The sequence below is a fragment of the Leiobunum rupestre genome, chromosome 6 (assembly GCF_980474605.1).
Source record: "Leiobunum rupestre chromosome 6, qqLeiRupe1.1.hap1, whole genome shotgun sequence".
NCBI classification, from domain to species: Eukaryota; Metazoa; Arthropoda; class Arachnida; order Opiliones; family Sclerosomatidae; genus Leiobunum; species Leiobunum rupestre.
The window spans coordinates 63,920,965-63,948,911 of record NC_143389.1 but is presented as its reverse complement, the minus strand read 5'-3'; the positions used below and the strand labels follow the sequence as shown (position 1 = coordinate 63,948,911).

The window sequence follows — 27,947 nt, the reverse complement described above, 5'->3', positions numbered from 1 at the left end:
TGTTTCATAATTATTTTTAAAATGGTGTAAAGGGAAAAGTTGATCGAATCCTAACGTACAGTTTCGTTTTCCCGACCAGTCAGAGACCGACGTACACGAAGAGTCATCTCTCAAGGATGTGAATAATCTACATTTTTTCCCCTTCGCGATGATAGGGCCTATGAAATTTAATACAGATCGTCGGAAGACCCGGGTAAAGTTCAACATTAAACCTCGAATGCGGCGAATCATTCGGAGCGATCACGTACGGGTAGAGCTCAATCGACTTATAAATAAATTTCGGGGCACTGATTTCTTCTTCTTTTGTGTTGTATTTCTTGTACAAAGAGCCTAGTTTCCGTCTTTCTACTCCGTTACCGATATTATTATTTACATTAACTTCAATTTTTTATGATTTATTTCTCTGATCTGAGCGGTTTTAACATTTTCTTGAAACTCTCAGAATTTGTTCTGGTTTCGAACCAAAGCTTTAAAGTTGCTCTTCAGGAATTCTTCAGCCTACTTGGTAAGTTCTTTACTCATCTTCATCCGAAGCGAGTTGTCGCATAATTGACCTTTTCAGTTTAAATAAAGCCACGTAGCGGCCAAGGTGAAAATTTCATAAACTGTTTGACTTTCGTCTGCTAAGGGTTTAATAAATCGCGAAGCGTTTGCTTAGTACAGACGTAAATCCGACAGTTTATAATCTTCTCACGTTGGTCTGTAAACTGAAAAGGCTAATTGTATTTCGCTTTGTACAAGCTTGCATTTCGTCAGGAACTCAAACTCTAGAAGTGCTAGTTCCCGCAATATCCGAGATGCTGATGCGATACGTCATAATTCGAATAACGTATAGCCATGGATAAGTACTTTTATAGATAAACGCGACTAACATTGAGTAAAAACGAATAATAAACTAAGGTAAATAGGCCAGGGGAAATATATTTGAAAATTTTGGTGTAGTTAAAAAATTGGGCTAATTGAAACGAAATTATTATTACTATTATCATTATTATTATTATTATTATTATTATTATTATAATTATTATTATTATTATTATTATTATTATTATTATTATTATTATTTAATTTATTGATGAACTTATTTTTTACATAAATAAGTATTTATATAAAACTTCAACCCGGTCACACATAAGCAATATTACTTGAGCGTGGTCGGGATCACTTTAGTTTTCAATTTGTGAAAAATATACAACAATTTTTTAATATAAGGACATTTAAAAATTTTGCTTTGGAGCGAGCAGGGATATACTAATATGAATAATTAAACATTTATACAAAGAATACGTGTTAGAGCATAAATAAATAATTATAAGTCCAATTTCTTGCATAGTTCTTTAATTCCAATCTCAATTAACCACTCAATAACTTTTATCTTGAATATATTCAATGATTCACAAGATTTTATATGATTATATAATAATTTATATAATTTTGGTCCTAGGTTGTTAACATGGTTTCGTCCTAATGCTTTATTATATCTATTTACAAAAACATTTTTTGCTTCAACATTCCGAGTGCCATATCGATTTTCATGTAAAATATTATCTTTTATTTTATACATATGTAGAAGAATTACTCTGACATATAATACAACACTTTAAAGGAAGTATGCAATGTCATTGGGTAAATGCAAAAACAATTGTACAAATATTTGAGAAAAATACAAATAAATTTCGCTAAATGCGAATAGAATTGGGTAAATGCGAATTTATAGTTCTAATGCGAATAAGTTTGGGTAAGTATAGGGAAATTTAAGTTTATTTACATATTTAGGTAAACTTGGGTAAATGCGAATAAATTTGGGTAAATGCAAATACATTTGGGTAAATGCGAATAAGTTTGGGTAAGTATAGGGAAATTTGGGAATTTTAGGCAAATTTGGGTAAATGCGAATATATTTGGGTAAATGCGAATAAATTTGGGTAAATGCGAATAAAGTTGGGTAAATCCGAATAAATTTGGATAAATGCGAATAAATTTGGTAAATTGTATTAAAATTTAATATTTTAGTTTAAATTTCACTTAATGCAATATACTTTTAATACATACACTTGAGTTAATGAAAATTAGGGTCGAAGCCACGGTGAGGAAGGGGTAGCTGTTACACATTTTTTCCTAAAAGTTGGTCACGTGGATTGGGAAAATTTCAAAGTTATAAACTTTTTTATTAAATACTATTCTTAATTGATTCTATTTGGATTAGTTATTAGCTTATTAACTTTTAAGATGTAAATTATATCAGAAAACTATTAAAATAATAATTATCATATAATGAAGTACTAATGCTATATTATATCAAGAATGTATTTATTTATACTCACGGAGAATGAATATGTCGACATTATTTTTAGCGTTACTCCAATTCCACCCGTTGGGGCCCCCGGTATATGCTCCTCCGCTTTAATAAAATCAAATAATACTGCAATCTCATTGGTTCTTAAAAATTAAGTTTTTCGACGCGATTATCGCTGCTGCGAGGACGCAAAAAATAAGACCGCCTCCTCCCCCCCCCCCCTTAACGTGACGAGGTTAGGGCCTCAACCAGCCTTGGAAATAAGGTATTATATTTAACTGGTCCTTATGACCAGTGACCCTTTAGATTATGAATTATTAAACTGATCATTATGACCAGTGTCCCCCTAGCTTATGAATTATTAAACTGGTCTCATGTAAAATGTTCTAATGTTATTTTATTAGCCTAAAAAAACCTATACATTTTAGAAGTTAGATTATGTTGGTAACATTAATTTTAAACGTATTCAAAATACTTAACTTTATTTTATGAGTATCACAAGAATAACACTATATAGTAATACATGTATCTCATATAAGACTACTGCCATAGCCTAGAAGACCCTTGTAATTTAAAGTATTCTCACTCTCTACTCTAGGCCCCGTAGCTCCCGAGTCCTCGGTCCGTTACCGCGTAGCCTAACGTACTTCGGGGAAAGCGAGACTAGAGGATTGAAAGTTTGAGGCTTTGAGGCCAGAGGGGGCTTCGACAGTTTGACTCATTCGAGGGATGCGAGCGAGGTACTCTGCAATGCCTCGACGTGCGACGGTAGTACGCGGTACATAGAAATCCGGTGAATAGGGAAATCAAACTTTGAATTAATAAACTGGTCATCTCCTATTATTTGATATTATTTCGAATTAATAAACTGGACACGGTGACCAGTGACCCCCCAAATTTTGAATAAATAAACTGGTCTGAGCAATTAATAAACTGGTCTTTGACCACCTGACCACCGTTATTTCCAAGGCTGGCCTCAACGTGTCCGTCGATAGTCTCGACATATTCATTCTCCCTGAGTATAAATAAATACATTCTTGACTTGGTAACATAGAAAATAGAGATAATTTATTAATTAATTAATAACACAATTAACTGATACAATAACAACCAACCAATTCTTCTTCTTCTAGTAAAACGTACTCTCATCAACATACTCTTGAAAATATTTTTGGCCAAATGTTTTTCCTTTTCATCGTAAAAAGCGGTAGCAATGTACGATGAATGAATTTATGAATTATAATTAACAATTTAAAAGAAACATAGATCAAATTCACTTCATTTACTATAATCAATCCACAATAGCCTAAGTTTATTTGGGTCAATTGATGTTAAATCATACGAAGAAACCACTCAAACTATTTTAAGATTCTGGATAGCCACAATATTTTCTGACTAACATAAATAAACTTATTTAGGTTAATTTGTCTGATTTACGAAAAGAACTGTAAATATTCTAAAAAAAACCTTTGAGCCGCATAAGAATCACAGACACATGCCCTGCACATAAGGCTTTCACTGATACCAATCAGATGCAGATGTTAATTAAGCTGGCAGTGACCTAAAAGTAGGCCCGTAACCACCCTTATACTACTCTTAGAGAGCGAGAGCAACTCAGTTGCTCTTTTCATAGAAGGCCCGGGAATTAACTCCTTGGCCTGCCTCTGACCATCCGTCTCAAGCCAAAGCCTGATCTGCCTCTCAGCCATAGCGCGATGCACATGGCTGCGAAGCAGGCCATTGGGTATCGAAATAGCAGGTTCAGCACCTAAGAGCCTAGCCTCCACACCCTCCTTGGCCAGAGTGTCTCACTGCCATGATGACCCTAATGACCAGCCTCAGCGGCGTAGACAAGGGGGGTTTCCGGGGTCCAGACCACCCCCCCCCCATTGGGCCTACCTTTGACTGTACTAAATTTCCACCCCTTCTCAACCCCCTCTTAACATTCACGTACTTCGACCCCCTCCCCCTTGACGAATTTCTGGCTACGCCACAGGAACTCAATATAGTTGAACCCTATTATGGGTGCCCATTTCCGAAAGTAGATCCAAACAGCTAAGAACAAGCTTAGAAGTAATACTAAACTGATTAAGAGCCTTAAGGGCAGCCTGACTGTCCAAGAAAATCTGAACAGTCTTGCCCCGATACTTCTTCTTAAGACAGAAGTCTACACAGAAGCAGATGGCCGAAATCTCAGTCCGAAAAACCGTAGAAAAAATGCCAAGGCTCTCAGAGAAGCCAAACTTCTTAGTCTGACAATAAACTCCAGCACCCACCCCTGAGTGAGTCTTGGAGCCATCCGTGAACCAAACAATTTCACCCTTGGTTCCAAAAACTGTGTCACCAGACCAGTCTAGACGACTTGGAAAGTAAACACTGAACTGCTTATCAAAGTGTAACTTTGCAGCTATGTTGTCAGAACCCATCAATAAGATCGGTAAGTGACAAGAATATTGCCGAAACAATTTGGTGTGGCTGCACTCCCAATTAGCAGACCTCCAGTAACCATTATGAAGTCACCGATAGGCACTCATAATTGCAACCTACTCTATATAAAGATGAAGCGGTAGAATATTCAGGAGCACCTTAAGAGAAACGCTTGCAATGCCAGCCTTTACACAGTGCGTAGTTCAGCCTGAACTGACTTAAGCACTACCCTCGGCCACAAAACCAATGCTGCATACGTCAGCATAGGCTTGATTATCATGGTATAGATCCAATACACAACCTTAGTTTGGGCTAAGACCCCAAGATTTGCTTATGGTACCCCTTACTCTTCAGAATAACATTTTTGCCTTCCTGACACGTCATAAGAATGTGCCCCTGGTTCGATTCCTGACGACGATCGTATTTAACTACAAATTGATCAATTTCCACATTTGACAATTTTATACATATCAAAAAAAATGGTACAGGAAAAATTGACGTTAATAACTTTAAAACTGCTTAAAACACTTTCGCCAAAGCTGTGGTTAGAGTAAATCTCTTGCACGCAGCAGACCCGGGTTCGATTCCCGGCCGGCAACAATAAATCGCAAATCTACACTAACAAGGAGACATCCCTTAGTGTAGCCCACCGATTTTGTTCAAACTAGGGGGATTGGTAGACCTTCATGTATCATGAAAAATCCTAAACCGTTTTGCCATGGCAACGAAAAATGTTTTTGACAACACAAAATATTAAATTTTCCCATTGAAAATAACATGGGATTTTGACCTCAAATTGATCAAAAGTTGATCAATGTTGATGTTTTTTTTTGTCAATTTTTATCTATTATTTCTATTTTTGGCATTTTCGAAATTTTGAAATTTGTTAAATTTTTCCTAGGAATCGGTCAGAATCCTATGTTATTTTCAATGGGAAAATTTCCATTTTTGTTGTCAAAAACATTTTGCGTTGCCATGGCAAAACGGTTGCCCATTGAATAAATTATCTTTAGGCTTTTTCAAGTTACATGAAAGTCTACCAATCCCCCGAGTTTGAACAAAATCGGTGGGTTACACTTCGGGCTGTCTCCTTGTAAGACGAATACCGTTAAAGCAAAAACACGAGAACCACAAATTGTCTAGAGAGTGAGGAGTAAAAACGCGAACAAGAATACCGTTAACAATTGGTGGAAACCCTGCCATTGTAAGTTGAGAGGTTGCCATAACACTCAGCACTCAGTCCGTCCCAAAAGTCAATAAGAAGAAGTTGAAGAGAAAACGCCCGTACACACACAAACACAACAAAAATAAACACAACAAACACAAACAGAACACACCCAACACCCACAACCGTCATAACACAAACTCAACATTCACACCCTACACATAAACATTACAATAGCGAAATATCCAATCAAGCTGAGTTAAAATTGTTGCGACGGTGAGCGTTAACGAAAAAAAATATCCAAACCAAACCCAACCGGAAATTAATCCGCTAACGCTCACCGTCGCACGTTGTTTTTTCCACCCCTTCGACTTCGTTCCCTAATTCCTAGCAACTGCGAACGCAAAGAGTCCTAGCAACTGCGAACGCAGAGATTTCGAGAAACTGCGAACGCAATGATTAAGCTTTGCACGGAAAATGCGAACGCGTTCGCAGGACAGACAGACACGCAGACACACAGACACGCTGATCGTATAACTCCTCCTAGTTGTCCCCTCGGAGAGGTAAAAATGTTAGGGGTATATTTATAATATAAATTTGAATACTATATTTCCGAATTTTTATTAATTCAGTGTTGTTTCAATAGATAATAATACCGATAGTTCGCGATAGAGCAAATCACAGATTTTTTAGTTCACATCGAAATACATTTCGAGTGGAAATATTGCCATCATAATTTGCGACACTTTTGGTAATTATCGATCGCGACAGCCTATCAAAATACTTATAAAGCATACCTGACAAACCAAGTTTCATAAGTTTAAAACCGCGATTTGGTGCAATTTCGGCCGATTTTTAATCATGTTTTACACACTGCGTAAATTGCCCAAAAAAAGGGTTAATTTTCCATGGTCCCCAAATTATAATTTGGGGGCAGTTTTGGCATAGTATAGACAGTATATTATCCCTGAGGAAACGAGAAATCGCGTACTGCATTAACATCGATGTTTCTCCTACCGTCGCTCTGTTATTGAAAGAGGGTTGATCAAACGCAACTGTGGTGGGGTCCAAAAATCAGGTTCCGACAATAATCTATTCGGCTTGACAGAGAATATACGGGTAGCAACCGTCTCGCCTGGTGATGACCAAAAGGAAAACCACACCCCTTCGACTTTCCTCGTGTAATCTTTCCCCCGGTAAAGGCGACCGAAGACACTCCACTACGATTGCAAGTTCTCTCTCCGGGAGGGCGTTAATTTCTTTCAGGAATCATGAAAACAGAAGCTATATATTCACGACCTTGGCATAACGGTGCTAGCTTCTCCGTAGCTACAGACCAATTAAAAAGCTATAAAAACTTTTTCTTTATAATAAATTGCAAGTATCAATATTTATAAGGTAAAATTTACGAATAACGATGAGGAAAAACTAATAGCGTCTGCTTTAGCCGCTACCTATCTAGCTTTCATTGGCGAACCAAAGGGGGACGTAGCGACAGTTGCGACTTCATATTCTCTATTAACATGAATACATTTTGGGTTTCATACAGCAATAGCTCAAAAACAGTGGCGTTTCCATATTATTAGGCGCCTGCTTTCCTAGGAAACGTAATTCGTTACGTCTATTTTCCACCTATTTTTAACAGGCAAAAGTATATAATAAACCCCTTTGTTCAGGTGAAGGCTATTTATTGCTATTTAGTGAGAATGGTTGTGTTGAGATGTACCGCGGGCATCATCGTCTTGTTTTCGACCAGCACGATAGGGGGAATAGAAACACGTCTTTTATCCTCCAAGCATCAACAATGAGATATTAGGCTGATTTGATGTTCGTGAAGGAGCTTACTGTTAGTCGTGAGGGGGATTGGGAGCGACGATAACAATCATTGCAAATATAAAGAAATGTATTCTAGGTCTGGCACAGTTTATTAATTTTGCGGCGTTACCTAAAGATTTTTATTTTGAGTTTTTTACACCTAATCCTATAGGGATTTGCGTACTATTTTAACATAATACGTAACCACTGTAATGGGGGGGGGGACTTTCGCAGTGTCCATACTTGTCATTTCGTCGTATGCTATTAAAATCTTCTACTGATTGGATCAGAATGGTAGATGATACATCATTCGATAGGGAATTTCATGGCCTCGATATCCCAATATTTGGTGATTGGGGTTCCAGAGCTTGGGCGGTGTTAGTTTTCGGTATTTCTCTTTATTTTACATAACTATCCAACCGGTAGGGAATAAGGGTGAATAGAATAATACATCAATCGGTAGGAGAGGTCAAACACTTGCTGACTTAGGCCTATATGTTTTTCGCGAAGGGGGCTCAAAACCTGGGAAACTATACCGATTCCTGATTTATCAACCTTATATTTCTAACCCCATTACACTATTATAGGCGTCTACTGCGTATTTGAACCAAAGTGTTTTATAATAATAATCAGGCACCTCCTTAGGCCCAAGTCATCGAGCGACTTTTAGTACCATAAATTCAGGTGGTCGGGTTAGAAATAGAGCGAAAATAGATGCAACGAATTATCTTTCATAGGAAATCAAGCGCCGTAAAAATATCATGATAGTTTAAATGAGGTGTTACTTTTGGTGTATTTACCAATGAATATAGTAATTAAAGCGTTGCAATTGAAATGACAGGGTGATTGGTTGATAAAAGATAACGATGCAACCTTTGAAACTAGCATATTACCTCTAACGGCCATTAAAACAACTATCTTAATGATTCCTTTTTTGAATAACGCGTGCCTTGGATGAAGTAATTACATGAAACTCAATCTAGTCATAAGGATAGGAAACTCTATTCACAAATTAAAAGATAAGAGCACTGATACTAAACATTTATTTGAAAATCTATGAGGGTTAGTCTGAAAATAAAACATCGCAGCCGAGAAAGAAATCAAGCTCAATCGTTTGCTGTAGTGCGCCCTCTAAAGTTTATTACTATGGTAACTATGATAAGCCTCGGTACCAACACTAGCACATACTACATACCCATTGGCTGGCTGAAGTGACTTCAGCTGGGTTTTCATGGACGCGTCACGCTTGTAGCTTGAAAACATTTGGCTTGACCTAGAAATAGTTTAAAGTTCGCGCTCACGCTTCAATCGCTTCTTTTTTCAATAACGCTTGTATTTTGCGCTTGTGAAAATAGATTGGAACACACTTCTAGCGCCTATCAAATCCAACTAGATATTTTTATGCCCAAGCGAAAATTCCGCGCGTGACGTCGTTCCACGTGACTTCAGCCAGCCAATGGGTATGTAGTATGTTGGTACCAAGGCTTATCACACTATTGTACGCTGTTCGAAACAAATAACAATGAGTTCAACTACATAAGGTTATGTATTTGTACCCCGCCGTTCCGCTGGGCACTACGGCGGCACACAAGACAAAGAGTCATGCCGGACAAAAATGCACTTTGCGAAACAAACGTTCGGCCAGTGAGACAGCCATAAAGACAGGCTCACATATGGCAAACAAACGCCCTCATCATGGCCCAACAAAAGGCGACACCATGGGCTGCCCTAATTCCCACCCTCACACAGCTGAGGACTAGAGTGACTTCCTCTTCCACCACAATTATCCTCCCCAGTAGGATATTGAATGCCGAGTATGGAACACCCCCGAGGTCCCAGTGACCCAGCGCCCCGAGCACGTGACACCCCAAGGACTCCAGTGACCCAGCAAACCGGGTGTGGACCGCCCCCAAGAGCCCCGCGACTCCGAACGCAGGTTATTAGCCATACGTTGCCCGGCTCTCGCCACGAGGAGGCTTTGCAGTCAGGATTTAAGAGAGAGAGTTCAACTACAACCAAATTACCGAAAATGAAATTGAAAGAAAAGAGAAAGAAGAGAAAAAACCAAAGGGAAATAGAAGTGAAAAACAATTTTATAAGCCATGTAAGGGATAACCCAATAATTTGGAACCCAAAATTAAAAGGAAAGCATGGAAAGAGTTGAGCAAAATTATGCAAATAGGGGGCACCCACCATCGTTTGTTTTTATACTTTCTTTTATTGTTTTTGGCTTTGATAATTACTAAAGGTTTTAAGTAATAACATTTTTTTCTTAATCGAAAGACGTCTGCAATTCGGCAAAAAAATAAACGCGGCAGCCGCCAGCTGAGCTCACGCGGCACGCTAGAAATATCTAGCGCTTTCCTTGCAGCTTGAGCGCAAAATATAAAATGAAGTATACGCTTCCCGCAAAATGGAAAAATTTCAATCTTTTCTTTTTCAAGGTACAAGCGTCCATGAAAATCCAGCTTTACACTTGACGTAGTTAAGCCCCGCCTTTTTCTCGACGCGCTTTCGTATCACCGTCCTAATGGAACCTTAGACATTCCAAGTGTATACCTCTACAGGGTCTTTTTTTTTGCTCGGAAAAGTGTTTCTTTTCAAAAACTATTTATAGTACCGATTTCAAATTTGGAAGGTCAATTCTCTATACCGGGGGACATCAGTTTGAGAAATTTGAGCGTTTTCGGTAATGTTTTTCACCAATTTTGAAAAATTATTTTTCGACCACTAGGTGCGAGATAAAAAATTTCTATTATAAAGTTGTAGGCCGTCATCGAAAACCCTTAAAAATTGTTCACTCGACGAAAAACAACTTATTTATCAGTGAAAATTCGAGCTTGAAAAATTTACAAGTTGGTGAAGCCAAATTACGATTGTTTGAAACGATAATTGAAAAGGGTACAAGTCTAATACAAACGTAGTAGAGTTTTCACACTTGAAAAAATGTACACGTTTGGTTTTTAAATGCAGATATTTTATTCACATAAATATTTACAAAACATTTTCAATAACATCACCATTGGCTGCAACACAGGTTTGTGCGCGGACAATTAAGTTCTCAAACGCTTTCTCTACCATTTCTGGTGTGACGTCTCGGCAAGCACTGATTATTCGTCTAATGAGTTCCTCCCTAGTTTCAATGGGCGTGGCGTATACCTTTGCTTTAACGAATCCCCAGAGAAAATAATCCAGCGGTGTTAGGTCAGGTGACCTTGCTGGCCAATGCACTGGACCATTTCTCCCTATCCACCTTTCAGGAAACTCGTTGTTGAGGTGCTCAGTTACTTACCGGGAAAAATGCGGAGGGGCGCCATCTTGCTGAAACCACAACTGACGTCTTTCAGCCAATGGAAGGTCGTCGATTGCGTCACTCAGTTCGTTCTGTAGAAAATGTAAATACCTTTGGCCGTTGAGGTTCGTCGGCAGGAAAAAGGGACCAATCAAACGGTTTCCAACAAGTCCAACCCAAACATTGACCCGTTCAAATTGAACCTGGTGATGATATTCAAAACCCCAATGTGGGTTGATGTCAGACCAAAGATGGCTGTTTTGATGATTAAAGGGCCCATCTCTAGAAAATGACGCTTCGTCGGAGAACAAAACATGGCGCAAAAATTGTCTATCTTCTTGGACAGCATTTAGTAACCAGTTGCTAAATTCATAACGTCTTTGATGGTCTCCGTCAATTAGTCCTTGGTGGAGCGTAGCTCTGTATGGGTGATAGCGATTCTTACGAAGAATTTTCCACACACGATTTGCAGAACAACCCAAATCAGCAGCGGCGTTAGCGCAACTGTGACGAGGATATGCCACAAAGTACGCGAGTACATTGTTCTCGAAGTCTAAATCCGGTTGACCCAATCCGCGAAACCTAGGTTGCAAGTTACCAAATTGATTGAAATCGTGAATTGCTCGTCTTACTGTATTTACAGATGGTGCTCCATTTGGATGTCTTTCTGCGAAGATTTCAGTCACTCTTCTAAGGTTTTGCGCTGCTTCTCCATAGTAAATGGCAACTATCTCGGTACGCTCAGCTACTGAATAACGAGGCATTGTTCGAAGTATTATCAAACACTGATAATAATCTCCCAAAGTTTTCCTTTAAATACCCAATGCATGTTTAGGATTGACCTATAGCCTCGTGTTTTTTAAATCCGGTCGTTTTTTTAACCAAAGTTTCAACTGGATTAGGTAATTCGGTTTCAATTATCGTTTCAAACAATCGTAATTTGGCTTCACCAACTTGTAAATTTTTCAAGCTCAAATTTTCACTGATAAATAAATTGTTTTTCGTCGAGTGAACAATTTTTAAGGGTTTTCGATGACGGCCTACAACTTTATAATAGAAATTTTTTATCTCGCACCTAGTGGTCGAAAAATAATTTTTCAAAATTGGTGAAAAACATTACCGAAAACGCTCAAATTTCTCAAACTGATGTCCCCCGGTATAGAGAATTGACCTTCCAAATTTGAAATCGGTACTATAAATAGTTTTTGAAAAAAAAACACTTTTCCGAGCAAAAAAAAGACCCTGTATAGTTTCCTGATACTATCTTTGAAATAGTATACGCATAACGGTTTAAGATCGTTGATTGTGTTAAGTTATGCTTGAGAAGAATGTGCAATTGATTATGGTTTTTGATTCATCCCAGCGGTGTCACATTACACGGTTCAAATCTTGCCCTCGGGATGCCCTTCCACAACAATTTTTCGCCTACGATTAGAGTTGCTTATCCTATTGACTAGAACAATATGGATATTTTTTGCAGCTACTTATACCAGAGATCCTGGCAGTTATAGAGATGCGAAACTCCCTATACCCTAAGCAAACCAGTTTTTTTAAAATTTTTGCCGATCGCAGCGACGCCTGTACGTGGGGAGTAATCGCAGAGATCCTAGGATTGTTACCGTTGTTTACATTTTTTTTGGGCTAACGCCAACGAATAAGAAACCAAGTTGAAACTGGAATTGAACTATAATTTATTAGTTTAAGTATTTTTTTATACATTAGTATATATTTAAAATTTATTTGAAATAAAGTTCATATTTTAAAATATTTTAGGCCTTGTTTAACCACAATAAAGAAATAAGAAACAGGATTTTTGAGAAATTAGGACTAAATCAAGGATTTACGCTAATATTTTAAAGTTTGTTAATATTTAGTGATTAACTTTAAGTAACTTTCGATCTAAACGTTTCTGGGCCTTGTTATATTTATGGTTTAGGTTATGTTTTTCCAAAGTGCTGTGAATGGAAAATTGTACAAAAAACTTTATTATGTTTTCCAAATATTCTACGCAGGTGATACGCTGTTCTAGTACCCGTTTCCTAGATTCTGATATGAATTTGTTATTAAATCAAGTACCTTATATAAATGTATTATATTATTATACCAGAGTTTTTATCACAATTCCTGAGGTTGTTTATTTCTAACTGGTCTTTGTTATGTTTGTTTGAGCTACTAATATTATTAGCGCAATGGTCATTTCCTTTAAAAAACATTGTGTAATTTAGCTGTACTTAAAAAATAGTAATTATAATTTATTTTTACTTTTCAATGCCTGCCTATAATCCTTAGAAAATAGGGTAGGAATAGCTGTTGGTGTTATTCTATTCAGGGCCGGCGTATCGTGTTAATCTCGGGTGGGTAGTCAGACGAGGGGGGGGGGATTTATTGGGTTATCCTACATAAAACGATAGGCCTATATAATACTAATTAAGAGAAATTGATAGAGGTAAAAACTACAAAAATTTAGTATTCTCAAATTTATTATCACGTAGTATTAATTGTGCAATGCAAAAACTGTACTGCACTTTGCATTTTCGGAAATGAACTGATTCAACAATTTTTCCAAATATTTTGACGCGTGACTTCATGTAGGTCTTAAAATTCATATGACTCTACGTGTAAAGATGTTTGAAGGATCTGAGTACTAATATTTAAACTCAATTATATAGAAAGGTAGAGACAACGTTATAAAACGTAGTACTGACAACTGTGGGTACTTTCCCTACCGTAGTTTGTGGTAGAAAACGTCGTTCCTTTAAATTAGACACCGATTATTTAAATTACAATTATTTAAAAAATAAATGGAGCCTTTATGGCTTTGGTGTCAAATAAGCAGTTTTGGGATAATCAGTTATTTATTATTTGAACACTTACATTAGAGCCCACTACTAACCGAAAATAGGTCATATACATTTAGTATCGTTTACCTTCTAAAAGTTATAGTGTACGCACTTATCAATCCTACTTCACAACGCGAGGTAGAAATGTAACAGCTGATAACTATTTTATATAAATGTTTGATACAGAGAGACTAATGACGACAAACATTAACGTTAAAATACACTTATGAAAATTATGCTTTTATCATTTTATGTATTTTTAAATTTTGATTTTGAGGATTTACTTCAATCTATTTTAATCGGGGCAGTGCCGCGTGCATATTTTTCAACATCACCGATATTTAAAGCATGAGATAAAGATAGTGTTGTATTGATCTTCCGCATCACTTCCCAATATAAGTCCGTCTTTACCGTATTTTCAGAAATAGAAAGGGGATTGACGCGAGGGAAATAAAAAAAACTTGTCAAAGGTCTATGTTTAAGTTGTGATTTGCCCTTTTGCGAAGACTGCGTTTTATTATTCACGCTTGTCTCATTAGAATTAATAACTTATATTTAATAACCTATTTTACAAATTTACTTCTGCAGTTTTTATACTGAAAAGTGTCACGCGTTACTCGGACTCACTCCTACAATAGAGAGAAGAAGAAGGTGGGGAAAAACAGGGAAAGCGGTTCTTCTCTCAGTGACGAATTTTTAATTGTGGCCGGTACAACGAAAACCATTAAATACGATCCCGTTTATGAACTAACTTCATCAAGGAGGGGATAGGAAAAACACGTAGTCCCGGGAAAATTGTGCAAATTATTATGTAGGCGGCATGGCTCTATTATTCGTTGCAAAACCTTTTCGAGGAGAGTGGAAACCTAGCTATTATGTGACAATGGCCGTGGCTCTATCCCCACAGTACCGACTTTGATGACATCAATTCCGGGTGGGTAAAATACCCACCCGGAATTTCCCGGGTGGGTACTTCTACCCACTATACCCACATTATCCGCCGGCCCTGATTCTATTTCTGGTTTTATTGTTCATGAAACAAGACTCCTCAAAATGCAGGGCACATATTTTATTAACTCTCCGAGGGGACAAAGTCCCCTAGGAGGGTTTATACAATCACCGTGTCTGTCTGTGGGTCTGTCTGTCTGTCAGGCCTGCGAACGCGTTCGCATTTTTGGGGCAAAGGGTAATCACTGCGTACGCAGTTTCCCGAAGGGTTGGCAAAACCACCGTGTGACGGTGAGCGTTAACGGATTGGCTTGCGGTTGGGTTTCGTTTGGTTGGTCTTTTTTCGTCAACGCTCACCGGATATTTCGTTATTGTTATGTTGTAGGTCGTGAATGTTGAGTTAATGTTGTGACTGTTGTGGGTATTAAGTTTGAATTATGATTGTGGTGAGTGTTGAGTCTGTGGTGTTTGTAAGGGCGTTTTCTCTCCAACTTCTTTTTAATGACTTTGGGACGGACCGAGTACTGAGTGTAATGCTACCTCTCAACGTCCAATGGCAGGGTTTCCACCAGTTGTACACGGTATTCGTCTTAATATCAATTTGCGATTTTTTTGGCGCCGGCCGGGAATCAAACCCGGATCTGCCTCGTGCAAGAGATGTACTCTAACCACTCAGCCACCAACGCTTGTTAGTTTACGGTGTTTTTCTAAAAAACAGCTTTTGCGAATGTCCTTTACAAAATTATAACGTTAGGTACTATAATTTATTCTACATCATTTTAAATATTTATAAATTAAATTAATCTTATATTTAATTAAATATTTATAAATTAAATTAATCTTATATTTAATTAAATATTTATAAATTATATTAATCTTATATTTAATTAAATATTTATAAATTATATTAATCTTATATTTAATTAAATATTTATAAATTATATTAATCTTATATTTAATTAAATATTTATAAATTATATTAATCTTATATTTAATTAAATATTTATAAATTATATTAATCTTATATTTAATTAAATATTTATAAATTATATTAATCTTATATTTAATTAAATATTTATAGATTATATTAATCTTATATTTAATTAAATATTTATAAATTATATTAATCTTATATTTAATTAAATATTTATAGATTATATTAATCTTATATTTAATTAAATATTTATAGATTATATTAATCTTATATTTAATTAAATAATTTAGTATTTTAATGTAAAATTTGATCGCGATCAGGAATTGAACTCGGGACGCATTGTTACAATGCGGATAGTTAACCGCCGAGCCATTGACTTCCTTAGGGAAAATATTCAAGTAAAGGAACAATTATGATAAGGCGGGTTTTTTTCCTAAACGGATTAATACAATATCTGTATATATTGTTTATTGAATGATAATTATTCAAAACTCCCGCGGAAACTATATCAAAGTAATAATATAGCGCCACCGTGTGGAGAACTATCAATCGAACCGGGTAAAAAATATAATCTCTTCAATTTTTCGAACTTTAGTCAAATCTTGACGGGTCTAAAAACCGCCAAATAAAAGTATATAAAGCCGTTGCCGTCAATATAGAAGATTTAGTCTTTCTTAGTTCTTGGCTGTCAGACGAACTACTACAGGACGGGGTCCTGGTGTCGGTCAAAAGTTATGAGGTAACTTTGCGGTTTTAATTAGTATGTTCGGTCTTCGGTCTTCGGTCAAGAAAAGAGTTAAATTGTTGTTCGCGTTTGGAACGTGAGTGAATGGACTTAGGTGTATGAACAGTGCGTGTTTAAGACTGAAAGTGTTTCAGTAATTGTGAACTAACTCAAGTCAGCTGTAAGATAAAATTGATTGTTTTTATTTTTTGAATTGGAATAACCTAATTATACCCTTGAAATTATCAACTCAACCTGTGAGGCTAATTAAGTAGATTGGAAGTAATTAGTAGCGAACAGCTCTCAGCTGTTAATTAAGACAAAAGTTTATAGTTTTAAGACTATGTTTGTAATTTTCCGATCTTTGGTTCGCGTACAATCTTCTTTTAAAATCGACCAAAATTTTAAGGCGAGGAATTGACTCCGTATCGAAAATAAGCCTCGGCGTCATCTTGCGCGCCTGATTGAAAACTAAACATAAATTCAAACTCTGTATTAAATTTTAAAAACTTGTCTTATATTAAATTTCATAGTTTTACAAATTGAATCTAATTTATTGTAACAAATTTCACGTGAAATATAAAATTGTTTTAGATAAAATTTAAAGTTTCAAAACTTTTCGACTAACTGGTTTGTATTGTAGGTGTTTAACTTTTTCAAAATTTTGAGAAATATTGTGTATCAAATGGTCCAGAAGAGGAGGAACTAAGCGATTCATAATGGTTTTATCCAATTTCTCAGTGTGTTGTTGATTGTTACAATCACAAATTAATACAAAACACTGTATTAGCTTAGGTTGTATCAGAGACAGCAAACTTTAACCATTTGAAATAATGTTTTGAACAGTTTAATAATAATAAAACGTAAAAATTTAAGTAATAATAAATAATAAAATATTAACTTAAGTAAAAAATATTAACTTAAGTAAAAAATAGTACCCAAGTTGTATTATCAGATAATCTGAGATATTTTATTTTGTGTTCTTAGCTTTACATTTTTTAATCTCGCGCCGCGCAAGATGACGCCGAGGCTTATTTTCGATACGGAGTCAATTCCTCGCCTTAAAATTTTGGTCGATTTTAAAAGAAGATTGTACGCGAACCAAAGATCGGAAAATTACAAACATAGTCTTAAAATAAAGCTAAAACCTTACTTCAAATCATATTAAAATCTCAGCGTTGAACAATATTGCAAAGATAAGGGAAAAGGTTCCTAAAAGTGGGACTGTTTCGAAAAATTTTCCCCGTAGGATAACATTAGAAGGGTTGTCCCGGTTCCTAGCGCGCCAAGCGGAATTTTCCCGCGTAAATCGGCTTTTCCTCATACGGTCGTTAACATGGGAGGAAAATAAAGCTGGGGGGCCTTCTAGTGCGAGTAGCAGTGGATCTAATGCGAGTAGCAGTGGATCTAAGTTGGCCGTGGTTATCCGCTAGAATATTCAAGAGAGAGGCTGTTGCGTAGTATATTAAATGGTATGACGTTTTAACCTTTTACTAAATACCTTTAATTGAATAATTCTCCCAATTTTTGTCTTGGATATCCTAATATCTCCCTCAAACAACTTTATTTAAAACGGTTCACATGGTGCTGTAATTATAAACCTAGTATCCAATCTATAAAATTCGAGAGGGTCACTGGTCTCATACGTATTAGCTCTTTTTTTAAATCTCATTTCCACATTGTATAAAGACAATTTGGGGTACTTTTTAGAAAATAACTTTCCTGCAAGTAATTTTGCCTCAAAATTGTACGATAGGCCTCCTGTCTACACCTTTAATATGAATGCAATTTTTTTGCCTCTAATCAATAAGAGTTTGGCTTAATTAAAAATAGTCAAAATAAATATAACCTGAGAAACAGGGAAATCAACTACTAGTTGGTTCAAGCTTTTGGTAGTGTTAATAGCAAATAAGTCCTGTTGTATATTGATGGGACACCATGGTGACACCAAATAACACTATCCATCCTATTCTTATATAGAGATGCCATTTTTATGAAATTGGAAGATTGGTCAATTCTTTTGACCAATTAAAAAAATTATATTTCACTATGTCAGTAATTTGCCTAGTAAAACTAAATTTTAAATTCCAAATGAGTTAATATTTGTCGTAAGTTTATTGATGAGTTACACTTAGCGTTAAAGTATATTTGATTGAAAAAATAAATGAAAATAGCATTAAAAACTTGGTCTAACATTAAAAGGTTAGCTTAATTGTCGCTTGGGAATAATTAACTTTTACTTTTATATGTTTATGAACCATAAATTCCATAATAGCTAAAGTAATACTTTTTTACAATTTCAATCTTATTAAACCAACCATTTTTAAGTTTCAAGAACCAAAGATGCTTTCTCTGGAATTGAAGTCGTTTTCAAATAGATTTTCCAAGACAGATCAAGCGAGAAGCACATTTGAAAGAAACAACATTATTAAATTAGTTATGAGACATGAAAATCTGTTTAAAATTCACAATAAAATTTAAAAATTCAATGTTTCTTTTTTTTTTGAAGTCTCATTATTAATATTTCCAGGACGGAGGGGCTGATTACTTAGAGCTTGCCTTTACACTAATTTCGCGAAGCGTACGCCGAGTTTTTACGCAAAGAGTATTCTGAGATTACGTACTTATTACGGGAAGCATGTTTACTGCTTTTACGGAGTGATCACCCCCTGGTCCGGGACAAATTCCTACAGTTTTAAACTTTTGGGACCACTGTAATGATCTTTTTAAAATATATTTCTGCACATCAAGTTTTTGTTTTACTCTTGACCATATTGTATGATGATTTGTATTTTATTTTCAGATTACATTCACTTAGTAATGGCAGCTATTCCTTGCGCATCTTTTAGTGCTCATAAAATTCATGAGAATATGATAAAGGAAAAAAATAAACCAAGTTTCACCAAAGATGAAAATAATGCTTTAACTAGTCAATGTAAGATTGTTATAACAAGTCAAACCAAAAATACATTTTATCATAGGGAGCTTACAGTTGTTAAGTGGTCATTTCGCAGCTCAAAGTAGCAGGTAATATCTAATGCCCATTCCATTTATCCTCTTAAACCATGGTCACACTAGAGCTTAAAACCCAGTTTAGGTTGGTTTGAATGCCAGTTTTGACCACTGACGATAATTCTTGGTTCACACATGCAAAATCACTGAACCCCAGTTCGCTTGTAGCCAAGGTTTAACGCTATTTCAAATTAGGACCAGAATTTTTTATATTGGCTTCAATGCAAAAACTATTCTGAAAATAATATTCCGATAGGGGCGCTCAACTCATACAGATATCTTTGCTCGTATGTTAACATAGAAACTTCAAGATAACAGTTGGCTGTGACTATAAACACAAATATTTAACATTATTTCAAATTTTATTCCCATTATTTTTGAAAATATGAGCAATTTTACTTCCCCGCCTTGTCATTTTGAAAGCGATCGATTCTAAGCGAACTGACTTGGACGAGTAGCTTCCCGAACCAACACGAAGCAATTTTTCACGCTAGTTTTGAAAAGTAGTTATCTAAAACTAAACGATTTTAGGGGTCAGTATGCACCTGGCTTCAGTGGTCTATTGAAACCGTTTTCAAATTCCATTTCTATTCTAGACCTGTAAACCATATCTATAGGGTGCAGGACTGGATTAACAATTAAGCAAAATAAGCACGTGCTTAGGGCATCATGGGGAAAGGTTATACATATTTATATATATATATATAGAAACTTCTATATGTATTAAAATTTATAGTTTGAATATATATAAGTGCTTAGTGCATCTAAAAGTCTTAATCCAGACCTGGCATAGTGCTATGAATCCCTTAATATCTAAATCAAATGGTGCCATAATTGAGGTTAAATCCACCTTACAACTGTAGGTTCCTAATTAATTATCACTTTCATCAGAAGTAAAAGAACTTCGTGTGAAATCAACAGTCCATAAAATAATTTCTTTCAAAACATTAAAGTTATCTGGCAGTTATTTATAGTCCATGTGCTTATGTTCAATTTAATGGTAGCATACCATAGTAATTATTATTTTATTCAGAAACTGAATTTTAATGGTACTAATTCGTGGGAGGCAACATGTAGGCTAATTTTTTTTAACGATAGAATGTCTATATGGGTAGGAGTTACCTAGAGGAAAATTTCATCTTCCTATGTAATATATTTCGCTGCCAGATTGATAATATAGTCAATTGCAACAACTGTCCGAAAGGTCATTTTTCTAATGTCAATTTTGATGGTAATATTTCATGGGAGACAATGAGCCTACATAATTAGGGTTTTTTCATGTTAAATTTTTTAAATGCAATGCAATAATAAAATAAATTTATTATTTTAATGACAGAATATGTTGCATTAAGTTTCAATGTGCTTAATTTGGTAATGTAAATTTTAGTAAAATATAGTTCATTATTTTCAAAAAAAAAGTGTACAACTCTAATCTCAAGGCAATAGTAACCTTGAGGACCCATTTTCACTGCAGTTGATTAATATTTTGATATTAGTTTCAAACTTTTGATAGATGTTGTAAGCACGTGTCTACCAAATAGTTTATTTTTAAACTAAATTAATGGGCAATACAAGTCATGATGCAGGTGGGAATATTATCTGCGCATACGCCAAATCCCCTCTACCTCAAATCCAGGTGTTCTCTTGCTCTCAGTCCCCCTACAATGTTTCCATTCTGCAACAGAGGCCCAGATGCATTTTTTATCTATAAGATATGATACATTCATCCCCCATGCATCACTACAGCGGCCTCATGTAATTTCGTGTTTTTTTTTGGTGGAGAATGTAGCACTTGACGCGTAGATTACGAAACTATTTTTTTGGGCCGCAAATGATAATTAAATTAATTAACTTAATTTTAAAAATTTCGTAATTTTAGGGAATTACCGTGTTTTTGTATTTTTTTTTGTGGCGGAGAATGTAGCACTTGATGCGTAGATTACGAAACTATTTTTTGGGCCGCAAATGATAATTAAATTAATTAACTTAATTTTAAAAATTTAGTAATTTTAGGAAATTACCGTGTTTTTGTATTTTTTTGTGGCGGAGAATGTAGCACTTGACGCGTAGATTACGAAACTAATTTTTTTGGGCCGCAAATGATAATTTAATTAATTAACTTAATTTTAAAATTTAGTCATTTTAGGGAATTACCGTGTTTTTGTATTTTTTTGTGGCGGAGAATGTAGCACTTGACGCGTAGATTACGAAACTAATTTTTTTGGGCCGCAAATGATAATTTAATTAATTAACTTAATTTTAAAAATTTAGTCATTTTAGGGAATTGCCGTGTTTTTGTATTTTTTTTGTGGCGGAGAATGTAGCATTTGACGCGTAGATTACAAAACTAATTTTTTTGCGGCCGCAAATGATAATTTTTTAATCAACTTAACTTTAAAAAAAGGCGTAATTTTAGGAGTTTATTAACGTTTTTCTGAAAAATATTTTCGTCGTGTATCCGTCGACACCACTTTTTTGACACAGCCCCATTCCGACGAAGATAATTACTTCCAAAACACGTAAAAGACGTTACTAAACTCCCCATATTGGCGCCTGACGCACTTTGAGATTCCCCGTATTGGTGCCTGAGATTCCCCGTATTGGCGCCTGACGGCGCCGCGCACTCACTTCGCTCAAGCGCTGGGGGCGCGCAGCGCCTCCCCAACCCCATACTAAAAAAAGCGATGGGCCATCTATAACGCGACCTAGAGGACAGTACCCAGCCTTACGCATCAAGTATATACTTTTAATCTCAACCAGAAAAAAAGTGGCCCAAAAATAGAAAACACCTAGAAAATGAACAAAAACTGTAATAGATTTGATAAAGTACGGGAATATCACTTTGTGGCCCAAAAATACAAAACACCGAGAAAATGAACAAAAACTGTAATTGATTTTATAAAAAAGAAGGAATTTCACGTGGAATTCATTAGGACACCGAAACTGTGGTGTCGGCGAACGCACGACGGAAATAAGTACAACGAAACATGTGATAATGCCCAAAAATTAGAAATTTAAAATTACATTAAAAATTAAATAAACATTTGCGGCCAAAATAAAAATTACCCTCGGCATCTACGTGACAAGGTCTATCAGGCGCAACCAAAATTAATATAAAATGCAACGAAAATGAGAAATTTTTAAAATTAAAAAAATTAAATTAAACAATTAAATACTCATTTGCGGCCAAAATAAAAAATACCCTCGGCATCTACGTGACAAGGTCTATCAGGCGCAACCAAAATTAATATAAAATTCAATGAAAATCAGAAATTTTTTAAATTAAAAAAATTAAGTTAAACAATTAAATAATCATTTGCGGCTAAAATAAAAAATACCCTCGACATCTACGTGACAAGGTGTATCAGGCGCAACCAAAATTAATATAAAATTCGATGAGGCCGCTGTAGTGCACTTCACCCTAAAAAGGATTTAAATAACTATAGCTATCGTTAAATTCACAATTAAATAAACTCAACACAATTGTTGCTTAATTAAATTAATAGTGGGTGGGATTGACTATCTTCAAATTTTGTGGACAAAATCCCCCCATTCCAATTGATCATTCGGACAAAATCCCCCCCATTTATTTTCACTTTTCGGACAAAATCCCCCCAAAACGGCGGATCGTTGTTGGGTTGGGTTGGGTTAGGTTAGCTTAATCTAATTTAAATTTAAAAATTAGGCCAAAACTTTAAAATCCATTTGGACTTACCTGGGGGGATTTTGTCTATTACTTGGGGGGGGGGGGGGGTATGCCCCAGGGGGATTTTGTCCTAGATCCCAGTTAAATACCGTAGAGGAAATTTAATTCAGGTAATTCCTACCCTTTTAAAAATAGAATGTTGTTAAAATTATTAAATGTACAAATTCTTGTACTCAAAAAAATTAAATATGAAAAATAAGCACATTGAAACTTAGAGTGGTTTACTACATTGTTTCCCTGGTGGCGAAAGATCAGACATAGAAAGTTGAAATTTTTTCTTATGATAGTTCCTACGCATATACACATAGTGTCATTAAAATCACAAAATTTAGTTATTAATTATTGTATTTAACTAAATATAAAAATCTTAATTTGGTGGGTTGACTGATTTGTCGCATCCAATGAACTAGTACTATTAAAAATCGGTTTTTGCTAATTTTTCTGAAAATAATTATACTTTCTATTATATGCTATCATTAAAATGCAAACGGAATAATTTATTTCCACATTAGAACTTTTACTATTTTCATTTTACCCATGAATATCTTCTGATTTGCGTAATGGGTGGTGAATATAATTTTTAAAATTATTTTTGAAATCTTTGGCCTTGGTGAAAAAGCGTGTCATCTGACTACCACTTTTAAACTGGAACAGGCTAAAGTTTTAATAAAAAAATACTGCCCAATAAGGTTTTTTTTAGTTGGATCCACTTTACAAAAACCACTTTAAAAATCATACTGTTTAAAACATTTAAAATTTTTAGATACTTGGAGAAATTGTTTTTTCATTTACATCCTACTCTTAGTTCCTAAAGCAGTTAAAATGGTATAGTTTAATAGTTATATTATACGTAAATAAAGTGGTCCCCCAGAATTCAAGGTATCGCTAGCTAGATTCATGCAAATCTGGCTCATTATATCTACATGACATAAAATTTTAAAGTACAGAGAAGTTTTGATCTATATCTAGAAAATTTATTTGGTTGTAAATCCTAAATCTAAAGTGTAAGATTGGTAGTAGAAATGAATCTCTAATAATTTAACTTTTAAACCGGTTTAAGTATCTTAAGAAATTCAATCTCAAAATATAATTTTAACATTGCAAACTAAAAAGGCATTTTAAAACCAATGCTAGGAAAGGCATATATTTAAATCTAGACCTGATTCCAATCTCCACAATAGAGATTACAACTACCACAATTATCAGAATTAGAACCTTGAAAAACATATTTTGGTTTGCCATGACGTAAAATTTGGCACATAGTAAATTAATTCTATCTACCAGGCAAATGTAACCTTCAGTTCTATATTCTTGGGTAGTATGAATAAATTCATTGTATTATTTATCTTTTATATTATTATTAGCATAACCTACATAATTTTTAATGTGCAGTTTTAAGCCTTATGGGTTTGCTGTTTTATTTACATATAACATAGTTACACCACCTAAGTACAACGGAAAATTGATGAACAGCATTTGGGGGCTTTACAACAGATATTCTCCTCCTGCATTCCAGAAGAACTTTGAAAATCCATCACGTTGCTCTGATATAGCCGTCCCTAGGACCAAGTGAGTTTTATATCTTTTCATAATAAACTTACAGTACAAATATCATTTTAATGGGTACAATCAGTTGTTGAGTGTGAATTGGGTGGTTTTTATAGTAAACTAGCCATTTCATGTTTACAATGAAATGGCTTGGAGAGTTATTTTTTATTTATTCTGTGTGTAATTATGAGTATAAATTAAACATTACTGATAAATTATATAAGCGCTTTATTGTATCTCATTGAAACTTGGTTGCAGGTTTCCCCAAAAATAATTTTCCCTTTTTTTTTAGAATTTTTGGTCTGTTTTAAGGGGCGGCATGCTGAGGTAAATATATTTAACAAATTACAATTTTATTATAATTTATAAAAATTTTCAAATAAGTTCTTTGGTTGGGAAAGGCTTGCTCTGTAGCAAAATACATTAGGTTAAAACAGAAACCCATACCTCTACTTGGAATGCCTATTGTGGCAGAGTTTCGTCTCGATGTGGCTGAGGTTTTTTTGACGCCACTAGGGAGAGGCGAGTGCGCGCAAAGGGGATTTTTCTCTCGTAGGTGGGGCGAAGGCCGTCAGAGTGATCTTACTATACGCGATACGGCAGGATAAGCATTGGGTATTAGCCTAGCTGATTATTATTCCTGGTGAAAACTATTCACTAGTCTGAGACCACTCTTTATTATCCCTACAGTCCTATTCACTGGAAACACTATTATTGAACTGTTTGGCTGCAGAGAACTAGTTCTCAGATTGCTTAAGACTATCCAAGCAACATTTACTCTCAATACATTTGCCTATTAAAGGGATTATGACCTGCAAAACAATCTTTATGGAAGACCCCTTTAAGTTTTCAAATTACCCGGTACAGTGGCGCCAAACATTTCTAAAGCGAAAGGCAAGAGCGGCCAGAGCTGCAAACGTTGGTGTTCCACACCAAATACCTGAGGTTATATTCCCTTTAATGTATTTTAATATAAATTCATGTTTGCCCCATCAAAGCCAAACAGCTATGGGTTTGGGTTCCAAGTTCACTACATTTTTGAAATCTAGATGAAACTTTACTGTTACCAAAATTTTGTGCAAATCAATTTTTTATAAGACAAAAAACCTTTAAATCATATTTGTTACCTAATTAATCTAATTTTTTTCTCCAGACAATTCAACATTTTATCATCTGACTTTTCACAAACTTGTAAATAAATAATATTTAAAGGCACAAAATTTAATTTATTTTAGCACAGGCAAAACTTCCAAGGTGTCACCAAATCCCAAAGTTCTTTTCCCCCGAGCACACCCCTTTTATAATTTACATAACCGAAAATTAGCTGTCATAAATTGATCTTCATTAATTAGTTATGAGGTTTTTAAACTAAGGGATATTTGGTTTTACAGTTTTACCATTATTCCTCCTGTACATGCACAAGAAATTCTAAATTTTCTTCCTTGCCCAAATTACTCTCCATGGGAAAAAAATCTAACCATATTTATTTTCAGGCAGTTTTCAATTCCACACTTCAAAAGTTCAAGGACCAAGGTTAATGGAAAGTGGATTGGAAATGCTTCAGTTTTTTTCTTTTGTAAATTTTATTTACCAGTAATTTCCATCTTAATGTGATACTTGTTGAATTTACAGAGGCAATGTCTCTGTATGCTTTGATATACTGGTACTTAAAAATAATATTCTGTTAATATAAAACGAGCAATTATTTTATATACATGTACTTAATAAAATTTCAAAGGTTTTCATCATAATTAATTTAACACAACATGTAGTAAAAGCATTATCTAAAACCTCTAAGCTGACACTTGTAGCAAATAATTGAAGAAATTTTTGCAATATCCTAATCCATGAAAAATATCCAGTTCAATAAGTTTAAATCTTTTGATTCAACTTGTCGACCCCTAACATAGGGTTTTCTTTTATGCAGTTAGATAAGTCGCGATTAATCGAAAGTATGGCCAGATTTGAAAGTCTTTCTTTGCCCATTGTTTTCCATAGACGCGTTTCAATTCTGTTGAGAGTACTAAAACTTCTTTCTGAAATTGTATTTGCCACGGGAATGCACAGGACAGTTTTATAGTACTTGACTAAATCTGGAAAGCCATCTTCCAACGTTATTAAATACAGAAAGCAGTCGGTAACTGTTTTTGGATTTAATCAAATTTCTGGCTATTAATTCCGATCTGCCCTTTTAAAGCATTTATATCAAAATTGAACCGCTTGTATGTTTTACAAAGAGAGATAATGTCATTTTCGTCAAGGAAGGTTTGCGACTGAGGATCAGATGTGATTATGCCTTTGGAAAGGCCAGTGTTTTCAAAAAATCTAGATTTCATTTCTGATATAAATTTATCAATTAACTCGTAGTAGGTAGATCTCATCTTATCGATTAATACCCTTACCAAAAAATAAGTTGGCTAAAAACCACTTAGGACAACTTGTATTTCAACTTGGTTTTCAGTTTGTATTTGGGACAAATGCCTACTTAAAAATTACTTAAATCCTCTTTATTAATCAACTTATTACCAACTAAACCAGAATCAACATTTACATTTAACTACTTAAAAGCAACTTAAAAATATTATGTAATTTCCTGACTACTAAAAACCAACTAATTATAAACTTAGCAAAAGCAGTATTTTCCTAACAACTGAATAACAACTTATTACCCCTTTAATAGTAACTTGAAATATGCTGACAACTTGAGCCTACTTAATATCAACTAATAATGTGTATACAAACTAAATACAAACTGAAATCCAACTTATTTTTTGGTAAGGGAAGGCTTTGGCTTCCATTTCTCGACTCACTCTCGGGCACGCAATGACACTATGATTTAGCCTCTTGTTAGGAATTATCTTACGCTTTCGTTAAATTAAAAGTTCGTTGTTGCGATCAGGCACGGCGATAAGGGCTAATTCTGCCATCTTTGAAGCTTCTTCCCAAATGTTTTCAAATCGTTCAGAGTTTCTTACATTTTCTAACCTAGCTACTGTAGCTTCACAAATAGCAACCGCTTCCGTGAAAATTACTTTTGAACTTTGCAAATATTTCGAAAGAGAATTGGTAACACCTAATACTTAGTAATTGAGAAATATACCCACGACTTTCAGCTGCCTCCTCAGATTTCCCGTTTTCAACCAAATTGTCTAATGCCAAAACTACCAAATTCAAGCTATTTCTAAAATAATGGAGGCCCTTTTTTTTTGCTCCACCCCCTTGTGTTGCAGCTTTGTGGCA

At 35.0% G+C, this 27,947-nt stretch overlaps 1 protein-coding gene across 4 annotated transcripts; it reads left to right on the top strand.

Annotated features, from left to right (window-relative positions):
- Window positions 1-360: 360 nt before the first annotated feature.
- On the top strand, window positions 361-26,448 carry LOC149942946 (uncharacterized). 4 transcript variants are annotated; one of them, XM_090177553.1, is made up of 6 exons: window positions 17,771-17,913; window positions 18,770-19,155; window positions 19,245-19,376; window positions 24,596-24,728; window positions 25,000-25,034; window positions 26,201-26,448. In XM_090177553.1, the coding sequence occupies exons 3-5, from the start codon at window positions 19,262-19,264 to the stop codon at window positions 25,016-25,018; spliced, it is 267 nt and encodes an 88-aa protein (XP_090033679.1). In that variant the 5' UTR covers window positions 17,771-17,913; window positions 18,770-19,155; window positions 19,245-19,261; the 3' UTR covers window positions 25,019-25,034; window positions 26,201-26,448. The 4 variants fall into 4 exon arrangements, with proteins under 4 accessions (XP_090033676.1, XP_090033678.1, XP_090033679.1 ...); XM_090177550.1 differs by lacking the exons at window positions 17,771-17,913; window positions 18,770-19,155 and adding an exon at window positions 361-505; XM_090177552.1 differs by lacking the exons at window positions 17,771-17,913; window positions 18,770-19,155 and adding an exon at window positions 4,691-4,733.
- Window positions 26,449-27,947: the final 1,499 nt, after the last annotated feature.

Bases quoted from the DNA above. Each gene is read 5' to 3' on its own strand.
- LOC149942946 (XM_090177550.1), top strand. From the start codon at position 391: ATGATTTATTTCTCTGATCTGAGCGGTTTTAACATTTTCTTGAAACTC. The intron at 506-19,244 runs GTAAGTTCTTTA...TTTTATTTTCAG, and splicing joins GGAATTCTTCAGCCTACTTG to ATTACATTCACTTAGTAATG. The intron at 19,377-24,595 runs GTAAGATTGTTA...CATATAACATAG, and splicing joins TAATGCTTTAACTAGTCAAT to TTACACCACCTAAGTACAAC.